General features: G+C 45.3%; 2 protein-coding genes across 2 annotated transcripts in view; both read left to right on the forward strand.

The window, feature by feature from the left end:
• LOC117455659 (microtubule-actin cross-linking factor 1, isoforms 1/2/3/4/5-like) overlaps positions 1 to 12447 on the forward strand; it is a 256966-nt gene that overhangs the window by 125178 nt on the left and 119341 nt on the right. Inside the window, exons 7-11 of the mRNA XM_071204800.1 lie at positions 9531 to 9697; positions 9931 to 10043; positions 10291 to 10397; positions 10871 to 10990; positions 11517 to 11612. Of these exons, the coding sequence (XP_071060901.1) occupies positions 9531 to 9697; positions 9931 to 10043; positions 10291 to 10397; positions 10871 to 10990; positions 11517 to 11612 (603 nt within the window). The remainder of the gene's footprint in view (positions 1 to 9530; positions 9698 to 9930; positions 10044 to 10290; positions 10398 to 10870; positions 10991 to 11516; positions 11613 to 12447) is intronic.
• LOC139434851 (uncharacterized) lies at positions 1626 to 4371 on the forward strand. The gene is made up of 2 exons (XM_071204903.1): positions 1626 to 3914; positions 4360 to 4371. Exons 1-2 carry the CDS (start codon positions 2727 to 2729, stop codon positions 4369 to 4371), a joined length of 1200 nt encoding a protein of 399 aa, XP_071061004.1. The 5' UTR covers positions 1626 to 2726.

Here is a 12447-nt window from a genome sequence, read left to right on the forward strand (position 1 = left end):
GCGTTTGTGTGTTTGTGGCATAGAAAGCTGCTCACTTACAGCCGAGAGAGAGAGAGAAAGATAGAGCGAGAGAGAGAGAGGCAGGAGTAACGAGGAAGCCAATAGGAGGCGGAGGAGGAGAGCAAAGAGGGAGGGGTTGATGTGTGAGAGAACGAGCAGAAGAGAGTGTGAAGCTGCAGCAGCCGGAGATAAAAGCTTTTCTCTGCCTCGACCGGCGTCTGCGTGCGAGGGATAAAGCAGAGGACTGACGCCAGCCAAAGTAGAAGCGAATATAGGCTGCCTGCTGTCACTGGAGCTCCAGGCTTCCTCGTATCGGCAGGCCTCAAACCAGAAACGTGCGGCAAGACAAGATACACTCGTGGACACGTATGCTTAGGAGCTCACCCAGCTGACTGGGGGACCGCCCGACCTCGCAGGCACACACACACTCCTGCTCTCTCCAGGACAGCCACACACTTGCTGGTTCCCGTGGTGTCCACCGGATCCATCGGATCAATCCGCCATGCTCGTCTGACGGAGCCACCGTTACCCTTTAGCAGGAGACGCCCTGTATGTGTTGTTTTTTTTAAGGGGATATGGCGTGCAGACCCTCTTGTCCTAACCTCTGCTGCGTGGACTTCAGGATTACTCTTTACCGGACACTGAATCCCTTTGGCTCTGATCCAGATACACATCTGTAGCTGAAGTAGGTCTGATACTTTTAACTGGACCAGTCTCTTCCACCCTCTTCCTGTTCTGCTTTAGAGTCCAGCTTCCGCTGTACCCTAGATGCCTCTTCCTAATTAGATCAAGTGAACGTGATGACTTTTTATGAGACGGGAAGGAACAAGAGAGAATAAACAGACTGAGAGCCCTTTTCCCCGTCCTTACGTTTTTTCCTCGACATGGTCTGAATACCTCCTGCAAACTGTGGATGTTGTCAAGGCTGTTACCAGCGTCGCACTGCACCACCTGATGCAAAGGAAGCTTTCTCGAGTAACTGGCAGACTGACAGCAGGACATGGGAGCTTTTCCCAGCCGACTCTGGTCCTCAGGGGGTCAACTATTGTGGTAGGGGGATCTCCAGACTGGCATCCAGTGGAGAGGCATGTGATGCTAAGCTGTCTTTGGAGCCTACTTTGGAGTGTGTCTGTGTTTGGCTACATCCACATTTAAACTGGCACCGCACCGAGGCACACAGCTGCATTTTGGACTACAACACGTACATTCCACAGGTATCTGGCTACCCTACATCATTATGTGTAAGGACTTTCCTGCTAATCTCGTCAATGGAAATTAAAGCCAGGGATTTTATTCAACATATTGACAGTCCCTTTAAAGGAGGACTGCATACAAGCTGGAAGGATCAACACATCACTTGAGACGCCAGCTCAATGAGCAGGAGAAATCTTCAGAAGATGATGCTGGGGTATTTAACAAGCCGTCAGAGTATTGACTGAATCGACCAGCAAGCTGTGGCAGCATTGGCTGACTGCACACAATCTCCCACCCACAACCAATCTGGAAACTGTGCTGCCTCGGTGGAATGAGACACCAAGCTTGGCGTTACTACGAGGGCTATCGACAGCTTGGGCATTAATACTACTTTTACTACGAACACTGTGACGGGTAGGATTCCCCAACGATCTTTGTTGCGTGGCTGACTTACGTCATGGATCTTACCTTCCTCCTCTTGCACTGAACTAACATTACCACAGTAGAAGAGAGAGGCATTATTAATTCATGAGCTCAGATAGCTTTTGGATCCGAGTGCAGAGAGTTCTTGGATTACTTTGGCACCTGGAGCAACAACAAATCTCAACATCACTTGCTTGTGGTTTGTCGAGGATGGAGAATGGAATCTGATTGCAGCAGACACTGGTGTTTGTTTTTCTCACCTCACCTGGTAGCATACATGTCTCATATCTGAGAGAACGATGGCATCAAATCAAAAAGTGAGATAAGACTGCCTCCAAAAGCCTAGGTACACATTCACACCTTTTGCTCATGAAACACGCAGATACATGCAGGGTGTGTGAAGCAGCTGGAGCTTCACTCAGGGTCTGGATAGCACTGGCCTGCACTACTCTTCCAAACTCATCATCACCTAACATATTGCCTTGCGCCAGGTAGCAGCTCACCTGCCAAGAGATAAATCAGTGGTCTGTCCCTGACCAAATTAATTCACCTCCCTTGTGTGTCTTTGCTGACATATTTGTGTCCACATGTCCTTGCCTGTGACCGCAAGTCTTCTGGGATAAGCAGACCAAGAAAAGCACCCTTCTGCCTGCATATACATTTGTTGTTACATACCGCAAAAAGCAGGGCGAGGTAAAGATAAGGGGAAGGACAGGTGGCGTCGGCTTTCTGCTGCCTGCCTCGTGACTGAACCAACAACCACCAGAGGAAAAGACTCTTCCTCCCTCGGTGACAGCTCTTATCAGCCCTCTTTATATTCACCTGCTTGTATTTAACATGCTGCTATGGAATATTGAGCTAAGCACGATGCTCCTAACTTCACATTACTCACTGGTGTCAGATTAATGAAGGAGCCGTCAGTCACCTGCCAGCAAATCTGAACATTCCCCGTTCTCCAGTCTCTTTTTTCAAGGATGGTATTTGTCTCTCAAAAGACTGGAACACTGTTTAAATCTGAATGAAGATCAGTTTGGCCTCCCTGATGGATCAACTGCCTGTATTCGCTACGGTTTCTTTTTCATAAACTGCCTTCTGTCCACATCAAAGACATGGGGAGCTCCATTGGTTGTGTCAGGCCTGCTCGGGAGGGGGACCTGGGAGCCCCCACACTATCGCCAAAGAAGCGCCTACGGTTCAGACGTAAGCACAAGGGAAGGAAGAACAGGAAAAGAGAGCTAGAACAGGAGGGCGTTGAGCAACAAAGAAGCCAGGAGCCCCATGACAGAGAGGTTGGAGATGAAGACGAAGAGGAAAAGGCTGCTGTTATAGAATCAGCAGATTTGAGCAAGAGTGCTAGGACTCTCAAGACGGTGCCTGATACAGAGTTAACTCATTCCAAAACTCATCTGCACAGTAATACCCTTTCCCCTGATTCTGTTAGTGCCAGTGTCGGTGGCCGTTTGAACAACAGAATACTTGAAAGTTCCCCCATGCCCAGTCCAGCCTGGAGAGGAGTGTTCTGCCTTCCAGGCGAGGAAGACACTGTTAGCGCCATCATAGATGTCTCCAGCATCCCGAGTCAAACCACAACCACCACCCCAGTCTACACAGCCCCAACCCTGGGCAGTACAACTCCAGGTGGAGGAAGGGTTTGTCGTGTTAAAGAAAAAGTTCAAGGGGTTTTAGAGAAACCTTGGATCCTTCGACAAAAGGAGAAAAAAGACAAAGGGAAAGTAGATGGTGTGGAAAAGAAGGATAGGAGGGCTAAAGGAGGACCAGAAGAAACTGAAGCAATAGTGCGGGCGCCTTCAGGTAGGGAGCACAAAGGCGTGGTCCATATCCGTGAGGTGGATGGTAAACTCTGCGTTGTGAGGACAGTGTATCCCAGTGATTTTGGCTCTCCAGTGTGGAGTGGCGTAAGTGACAGTGAGGTAGAGGTGCGCAAAGAGCCCCTTGCCCCTTCTCCAGTCACAGGAAATATTATCAAAGTCCAACTGTCTGAAGAGGAGAAAAGTAGAGGCAACCTTTTTGCAGGGGATTTGACCATGTCCTCTAACCAAAGGTGGATTCAGGACACTTTGACTGTCAAGGGATTTAGCTTGCACCCCCAGGTTCAGGAGCACTCTTCTCTGTTGGAGTCGGGCTACAGCAGCGACCTTCCGGTGACCTCTCCAGAAACGGCAGGCACCACTCCCAGTCAGACGGACTGGGGAGGGCTCACCAGTAGCTCTTCAGAGAGGCTGGATTCCATGCTTGAGAGTCCTCTGCAACAGGCGACTGTCAAATACCTGCCTCAGGTTTGCCTCTATCTATCTCTGTCTTGTCACTACACATCCAATCCTATAGCCAATTCTCTTGGATCGGTTTTTATCTTGAGTGCTGCCAAAGATTTATTCAGATGTTCCCTTAATTAACTAGGCCGACTGATACCAGGCCTATGAATTTTTTTTACCTGGCTGAAAGGAAACACATCTTGGCAATCCCTGAATAAATCATCTAAATGATAGAACAAAGTAAATCAACGCTTAATAACACATAGTAAAATAATAGGGACGCTCCGATCGATCGGCCGCCGATCGATATCGGCCGATATTTGATGATCGGCCCCAAATTGGCGATCGGAGCATCCCTATAAAATAATACTTGTTGCTTTTCTATGTATGTAAAATGAAATATCTTTGGACTAAAGATAGGGAAGGATTTTCTCAGTATGAGAACATTTGCTTTTGTTCTCAATTTTAGGACTTTCACTGACACGTATGTTTTGACCGATTAATCGATGATAATGGTTAGTTACATCTACAGTACAGAATGCTCTACTTTGTTCAAAGGATGTTTTTGTTGATGAGAATGAAACCTAAAAGTTATGTGTTGGGATCATTTGCAGTAAAGGATACCTTAGTGGCATGAAACCTGTGATGCTGGAGGTCTCGAGCCCATTTTGTGAACAAGTGCCTTATGGTGCCGCAGAGAGGAATTAGCAGCTCTTGATATGTACGAGTGTGGCTTTGTGAAGGGTGCATTGTCGTCATTCACGCACCGTGTTCATGGGGGGTTATATATTCATGTGTTGGTGTGTGTGTTTATCAGCTCTTGAAAGGTCTCTCCATTCTTTCCGTCCCTGTCCCCAGAGACTAATCAACGTAGCACAGACGATATCCCATCCTTCCTCCCCAGTATCCTTCCCCCCCTCCCTCCCCTCCTTCCATTGCTTGTTATTTTGTTCACACCACAACATCTTCGCCCACTACTGACGTCTGTTAGAGTGTGAGAGACAGAAAGGCCGAGTGTTATGTGTGTGAGAGAAGGGTCATTGCTTCTAATGACAGGGTCACTTCTGCTTCAAACTGACAGTCATTTTTCCAACCAGTTCAACACACAATATAACTGTGTGTAACCCTAGTGATGGTTTGGTTGAAATAGGTTAGGGTTACTGTATCATGACTATTGTATTCTAGTAGTCATTTACTTTCTAGTCTTTCTTCCTTTCCTTTGACTGCTGTTTGACTAGCTTCAGCACACGCTTTGTAACCCTAGTAAGACTGGTTTGAAAGTGTGTAGTTTGGTACTGGTTTCAATACCTTAATTTGAGAAAGAAAGAAATGTGGTTTTTTCTACACAAACCTTTTTTGTCATAAACCGAACAACCAACACTTTTTTCCATTTTACTCAGGGACTCCCGTTTAAGATTCAGTCAAATGGAAGGGCTTTTGGAGAGTGCAGAGCTCTGCAAAGGCTGCTTCCCTAGGTGAAAAAGAATGGGTTTATCCGCCCAACCATTCGGATCTGCTCCAAAATTGAATGTCTTACTTAGTCCATGCTACCAAGTTGTATAAATCCCGACCACAATTTGCCATAAAACCATTTTTACAAACAAACAAACCAAACCTAAAACATAACATCCTTTTTAGGACGATTTGGTATTTGATAAACAGTCGCACAGACACATTTTGGCAGGTATCATAACAGTAGTGAAGGAAGTCACTGAAGTACTTAAAGTGACTTGACTACATTCATGGACATGACTTTATTACACCTCAAAGAGAAATCTATCTTTTAGTATTGTCAACTAACTGCTATAGTGCAGTGCATCGTGGCTCTGTACCAAGTGTTGGTATGTATTGAAATATGAATGGACCTCAGCGTATAAGTGTAGCCCAGTGCTTCTTAGTACAGTATGTCTTTATATCCGAGGCTCTTGCAGGAAGACAAGGAGAGAATGAGAGTTTGCGTGCTAGCTAGCAGCTTTTTAGCTCTCTTTCACCTTGAGAACGAAAACACTGCTGCAGCCACTGCGGTGATTCAGCAGGTGACGGGCGATTTTCATGACGGCTGCCACAGTTTGCTCACTTCGTCTCCTCATCATAGAGGCGGAACAGTGTGGCTGTGCAGCAAGGCAGCTGACATCATGTCAGGTTGTGTTTACGGCTACATGTCTCGTTTGCTGCACAGTTGCTGAGTCATAGGAAACACACACACTGATCCAGTAGATCCTCCCAGGTCTGTGCTTAAAAGGGTTTCTCAGTCGGCAGCAATAATCAATACTCTGTTGTGTGTTCCTGTGTCATGACAGGCGTTGTGTGGATGTGGCAGGATGCCTCTGCGATCGGTTTAAAATGCAGCTGTCCTGTGTATGAGTGCATTCATCAGCTTTTTCCTCGAGCCCCGAGGGGATTCCTACCACTAAGATGTATCCATATACCCGCCCTGCTTTGTCTGAAGCTATCCAGCTATCTGTCCATCATCTGTTGAACTATCTTTCATCCCCAAATCTATCCCTTTTGCTTCATGATCCAAAGCCAGGGTTTTACAGCTTCAATTTCTGTTTACCAAAGAAACCGTCATGTTTCTTCTTTTAGTTTCTCTTCCTGTCCATCCCCTGTCCCTGTTGTTATCTCCACCTCTGCTCCCAAACTTCAAAGAGACCATGTGCTTCTAAAATAGAGCTGGTCCTGAGCCACAGGGGGGGGGGGGGAGGGGCGCTGGTGGATATTGGATGTTGAGTCGTCCCCAGGAACAGGTTTTCAAACCTGCACTTGCAAAGCTTCGAAAAGGATCAGACCCATCACCAACAATTATGAGTCTAATCCAGACCGTACTTTTCCCGATTACATCTACAAGTCGACACAGGTTACTTTAAATGGCTTACATTTTTATCCTGGTTTTATATGGATTCTTAAATCACAAATCAAGCTCTTTCTCGGGCTGGATTCATTGCCGACACTTAATGCACATTCTGCGCCATCAGTGTCGACAGACTCTCACAGAAAAGTATCCTCGTTATGCCCTTAAATGTTTGCTAATACGTTCCCAACGACATTTGGTGTTTCTAAATAATGAAAATGTATATTTGACCCGTTATAAACCTTTTTTTGCCAGTTACCAGACCTGTTGACTATATCATGGCTCCACTCCACCCTGCTGCCACTGGAATGTGTTTCTGTGCACAGGAGCTTGTACACCGTTAACACTTCACATTTATAGTATACAGTACATTTGGACACACGGTCCTTGAAGCCCGACTGAGGGTCACGCTAACTGCAGCATGTCATGTGACACGCTCCCCGCTCTTCTGTGTGTGTGTGTACCCTATATTTATTGTTACCTCTAAGTGGAGGAAATGAGTATGAATCATGTCCACACATACAGTATTGCTTTGTTTGCCTTCACAGAGTTTAATGTTTATTGTTTATTTGATCACAGAGTATAGTACCATACATTGCTTATTACGTCAAGTTGTAAGAGAGTAGTTTGTTCAGTACATTCTACAGTTGTGTTTGCTAGCTGAATACCCAGTTATCTGTTGCTGAAGCAGCTAATGGACATGCTATGAAATGCATCGTGGTTTGAGCTAACAGTGTCTGTTCCGTGGTAAAGACAAACCTGTACATTTAGAAACTCTTGCTGAAGCACACGGATTGATTGTGATTGGGTTGTGATTGAACATGTGATCAAATATTTTTTAACTCAACTTTGACTTGCTTTTTTCAGCAGCTTTTGACCACGTCTCATGGCCTTTTTTGTATCAAATGGAGTTGACCAACGTTGCGTACTTTGTCACCTTCAAACCGCCTCAACAAGTCCTTTAGATACAGTATATAGCAGAACTGCACCACAGTGAGAAGTGGATGAGATACTCTTGCAGATGCAGCCCTCGCAGAGTGCTGTATCAATATTCAGATGGGGGATTAGATGTTCTCTACGTCCCTGCAAAGGAGGTTGTAGATGCATACAGAGAGATGGAGCTATGCAGGAAAACACAGAGCAGAATATACATTATGTCTATTACCATTCAAGTCACATGCCTAATTCTCCTCTCTTTATTTGCTCGTCATGTGCTCAGTTTGACAATGATGGAAATGCTAACCTGTGACTGGCACATTGAGTGGACGGATGCATGTACAGCATAATGTCTGGGCTGTCTGTTAGCATGCTAGAACTGTGACAACATGGTGCTAGACCTTTATGTTACAGGTTAACCTTCTGTGTCCTTGTTCATTCATATATGGGGAGTTTCATGTATCTTTATTTGTTTGCTAAATTATTAGCTCCCTACAGTTGCAAGTCACCCCCTCCATTTTTCATCGCCTCTCCCCCTCCCCCTCCCCCTCCTCCATGTCTTGTTTGGCTGTTGCTGCAGTCTCCTGGCACACACTGGCACTAGCAGCATGGAGAGAGACAGAGACACAGGGAGACAGAGAGAGGGAATACTGAGGACAATAATGGCACAGACATCACTCTGCCTTTGTCCCCGTGGACATTTGGACCTAAAGAGAGCTAATCGTGAGGAAGAAGGATGCATAGGGAAAATGGCTATCGCTCAGTGGGCAGAACACGTAGATAAAGTAGCCGTCAGTCAGTTCCCATGGAGGCATGGTTACTCTTCAGACCTTCAGTAAACATGCACTTTATGCCTTGAGTTCCTCTCAGGATCTGTGAATAACAGCGTCCACCAAAAGGCACGGTATAATATGTTCTTTTTAACCATCATAGACTACACGGTTCAATAATTTAAGCAGTTTAAAATGGGTTTAAGGAACATTGCTTTAGATAGATTTAGACCTTTCTAACATATTTTAATAAGTCCTAAGAATGAAGACCTATAAGACTCCTATGGATAATGCTAAAATAAAATGGGGCTAGAAGGCATCCCAATAACACATTTGACATATGGCCCCTACATATCTAACCCAGCCTCTGGTATTCTGTACGACACCAGTGAAAAACAAAAGGGCGGGGGGGATGTGAAGAGGCGGAGGATGAGAGGGCTGAGCAGATTGATCAGAGTCTGACGCAAAACTGATGAAAGAACAGGAAAACCTGAAGAGACAGATCGAGGTTGGGGGGGTGCGAAGTGTTGGGAGGGGTGCGCGAAGTGTTGGGAGGGGGGGTACGCCAGCCAATGAGTTGGGTAGACTGTGAATTATGGATTAAGGAGGTTTGCGAAAGAATGCTACGATAATATAAAAGCACATGAATGATCCAGATCAGCATGCCGAGGGCTCCAAAGGAGGCTTTTTTTAAAATCTAAAAATATTTCCAGTCAGTCTGTGCCTCATATCGCCATTGCAGTTCTTGTCTTGTTGTAATTTCTGCCGACTCATAAACATACTGACTTTGTCTGCTGTATATTGCTATGGCTACCGTTTTTGAGTAAATAAAAAGCATACTTTTGCCGATCCAAAGAGAGGTGTGCAATCATCTTTATATGTGAGGATATCATTATTTTTTTCCCTAAATCTTTGGGTGCAGTTTTTGCCTCATTTTGTTTCAGTGCGTCTGGTAACACAACTCAACGGAGAATGGCATAAGACATTTCATTTCTTATGCATTTTGTATTTCCGATCATATTTGTACTTTAAGAATACAATGAATCCGAGAATGAACCCCTGCTCTGTCTCTTGCTCCTCCAGATTTCAGAGATCTATGTGAGCGGCGAGTCGGCCGACCTCACAGCCAAAGAGAAGCTGTTACTATGGAGCAAGCAGGCGACAGAAGGCTACCCCGGCCTCCGCTGCACCAACTTCTCCTCCTCCTGGAGCGATGGGCGCATGTTCAACGCCCTGCTGCACAGATACAGGTGAGAGGACGAACAGCCAGCATGGCTCAGGTGTATTCACGCTTTCAATCCCCAAAATGAATACACATTCTAAGGCGTTCGATACTTTCTGCAGGCACTGGAGGCATTCACACAGGCAGCCATAAATACTGTATATGTGTTACAGGCTGCTGAGCAGATACAATAGATTAGAGGCAGACAGACAGATACACAGTTAAGGTACACGACCACCCCCCTCTGTGTTTGTTCTCCAGGCCAGACCTGATCGACATGGAGGTGGTGTCGCGGCAGAGTAACCTGGAGAACCTGGAGCAGGCCTTCGAGATCGCAGAGTCGCTCGGGGTGACCAGTCTGCTGGACGCTGAGGGTGAGACAGCTACAGAATAAACTGAGCGACTGACTGTGTGGCAGCCAGGGGGCGAAGGGGGATTTTCTTAGGAGCACTTACATTTTAGTAACTTTCTCTGGTGCGCTTTTATTTAAACTGCAACAAGGGTTTGACAGATAATTAAGTTACTTGTCATGAAAACAGTTCAGACTGACAAAACAAGACATTTGAAGAAAAGTGTGTCTTTCAGTCTTACTCAAATGTTGCATCTTTCTCTTTCCCTCAGACGTTGATGTTCCATCTCCAGATGAGAAGTCGGTCATCACCTACGTCTCCTCCATCTACGATGCCTTCCCCAAAATCCCTGAGGGAGGAGAGGGCATCACCGCACATGTACGTCGCCTTCTGCTCCACCCATACACACGACCATTACTGTGAAGTTTCAAGTCATTATTAAGGATTTCTTTAACTGCATTCTCCATAAAGACAGCACATATTGCTGTTCATTCTCCAAACTCTATCATTTGTTTGTTTTCATGGTAATTCTAAAATGTATTAGACTTTATATCTGTCTACACTCTTGCTTTCATTTCAGAAATGCTTTTAGAAATGTACATGTTTTTTCTTTGTCTTCATTTTCTGCTTCATTTTCTGCCTAAATGTGTAATTCCCATTTTGTTTGCAAGTCCAGTGTGCAGCTTTTTGAGTCCTGAGCTGGAACTGACACATAACGATGCAATTCATCGAATGGTGCTTTGGTCATTTATTATAAATGGCCTTTTGTCAAAATTAAACCTGTAATAAGACTTAGGTTTGTGGAGGTGTAAAAAATCCCTGCTCATCTCTCCCTCCCCCTCCACCATCAGGAGGTGGATCAGCGCTGGTCGGAGTATCAGTCCAGGTTCTTCTCTCTGCTCCAGTGGAGCCACCAGCATACGGCCATCATGGCCAACAAAAACTTCCCACAAAACCCTGTGGAACTCAAGGTGAGAACCCACAATTAGTATGCACCTGAAAGTGAGCAATATGGAAGAGTTTACTATTAAGCTTTGCCAAGTATAGTGGGATACAGATGTGCTTTTGTTACTTGGGGTTATCCAGTTTACCTCAAACCAGCATGCATCTGGAGAGGGGGAATACAATCCCTGTTTATTTACTTCTCTACACATTCAGTCAGGACGAAAGGAAGCTGCCGAGCATTTTGTGTAAAACCTTGAGAGAACAAAGAAAGACAAAGAAAAGGGTTTAATAAAAGGACAGCAGACAGAGATGTAAGGTACGGAAGAGAGTTGGTGTTGAAAAGGAAGCTAACATGATGACTGTCTAAAGAGCGTGAGAAAGGGAATCTAAAGCGGTCCCATTTGTAGCTTGAAGTAACCATTAAGAAAGCGGTCTGATGAGCACCCAGAGAGGGGGGCTGTAATTACAAAGCTTTTACGTTCACTCAACAGGTGTTCACAACAAAGCCACTAATATAGACCTCATGGTCACTTCCTCCTCCTCCTCCTCCAGGCACTTTACAACGAGTACGTCCATTTCAAAGAGACGGAGATCCCCGCCAAGGAGGTGGAGAAAGGCCACATCGAGCACCTCTACAAACTGCTGGAGGTAAGGATGGAGGGCACGGGGATGAATGTTTGGCAGAGCCCCCAGTGCATCATGGGACTCAGAGAGTTAGTGTTATTATCAGCAGGGTCCTGTGGCCGGTGTCTCCTGAAGGGAAGTCCTTTCCACACTTGTTCTGTTATCAATGCTGCAGATTGTTCCGACACCAACGCATGACGCTGGATTATAGGTCCTCCTTTATTCTCCCTCAGCTGAGTGTTTGTCCGTGGTGTGACTTATGATCGCTCCTGAACGTACTGTGACTCTGACGCCTTTATTTGTCTTTAGCAACCGTTTCCATGACAAAAACATTATATTCCGTACCTCTCCTCTGCAGTCCACATGTTTGTTATAGAATAACATTTCGGGAGGGACAAAGGCACAATGAGAATATGCCAGGGCTTGAGAAAATACAACTACCTTCATTGGTATTCAATCAGAAAAGGGGCTCATTCTCCTCCACAACATCTGTCCATAAGGGCCGAACAAATAGTTTGTCCAGATTTGATGTAACATCCTGTATTTTGAAGACAAAGTAAGTAAATAAAGTAAGCAATGCCTTTTTAAGTGCTTTTGTACTGCAGATAATAAAAACATATATTCATGTATGTGCCCTGCCTGAAAGTCATCATATCCTAAAATGGCAGATCCTTGTTAAGTATGCTTTGGGTCCTTTGCGTGATTGTCTACCTTTGAAAATATTTGGAACCCCCTCCAGCTAAACATGGCTTTAGTGTAATAACACAAACACATTAAATTCTTCCACCAGCCCTTCCTCTGAGCATGGGTGGAATATATCTAGTTAGATTTAGTCAATTCTAACTAGCTATCTTACTTT

This window comes from Pseudochaenichthys georgianus, chromosome 11 (assembly GCF_902827115.2).
Source record: "Pseudochaenichthys georgianus chromosome 11, fPseGeo1.2, whole genome shotgun sequence".
NCBI lineage: Eukaryota > Metazoa > Chordata > Actinopteri > Perciformes > Channichthyidae > Pseudochaenichthys > Pseudochaenichthys georgianus.

Excerpts from the sequence above, each read along its gene's own strand:
- LOC139434851 (XM_071204903.1), top strand. The coding sequence starts at position 2,727 with ATGGGGAGCTCCATTGGTTGTGTCAGGCCTGCTCGGGAGGGGGACCTG.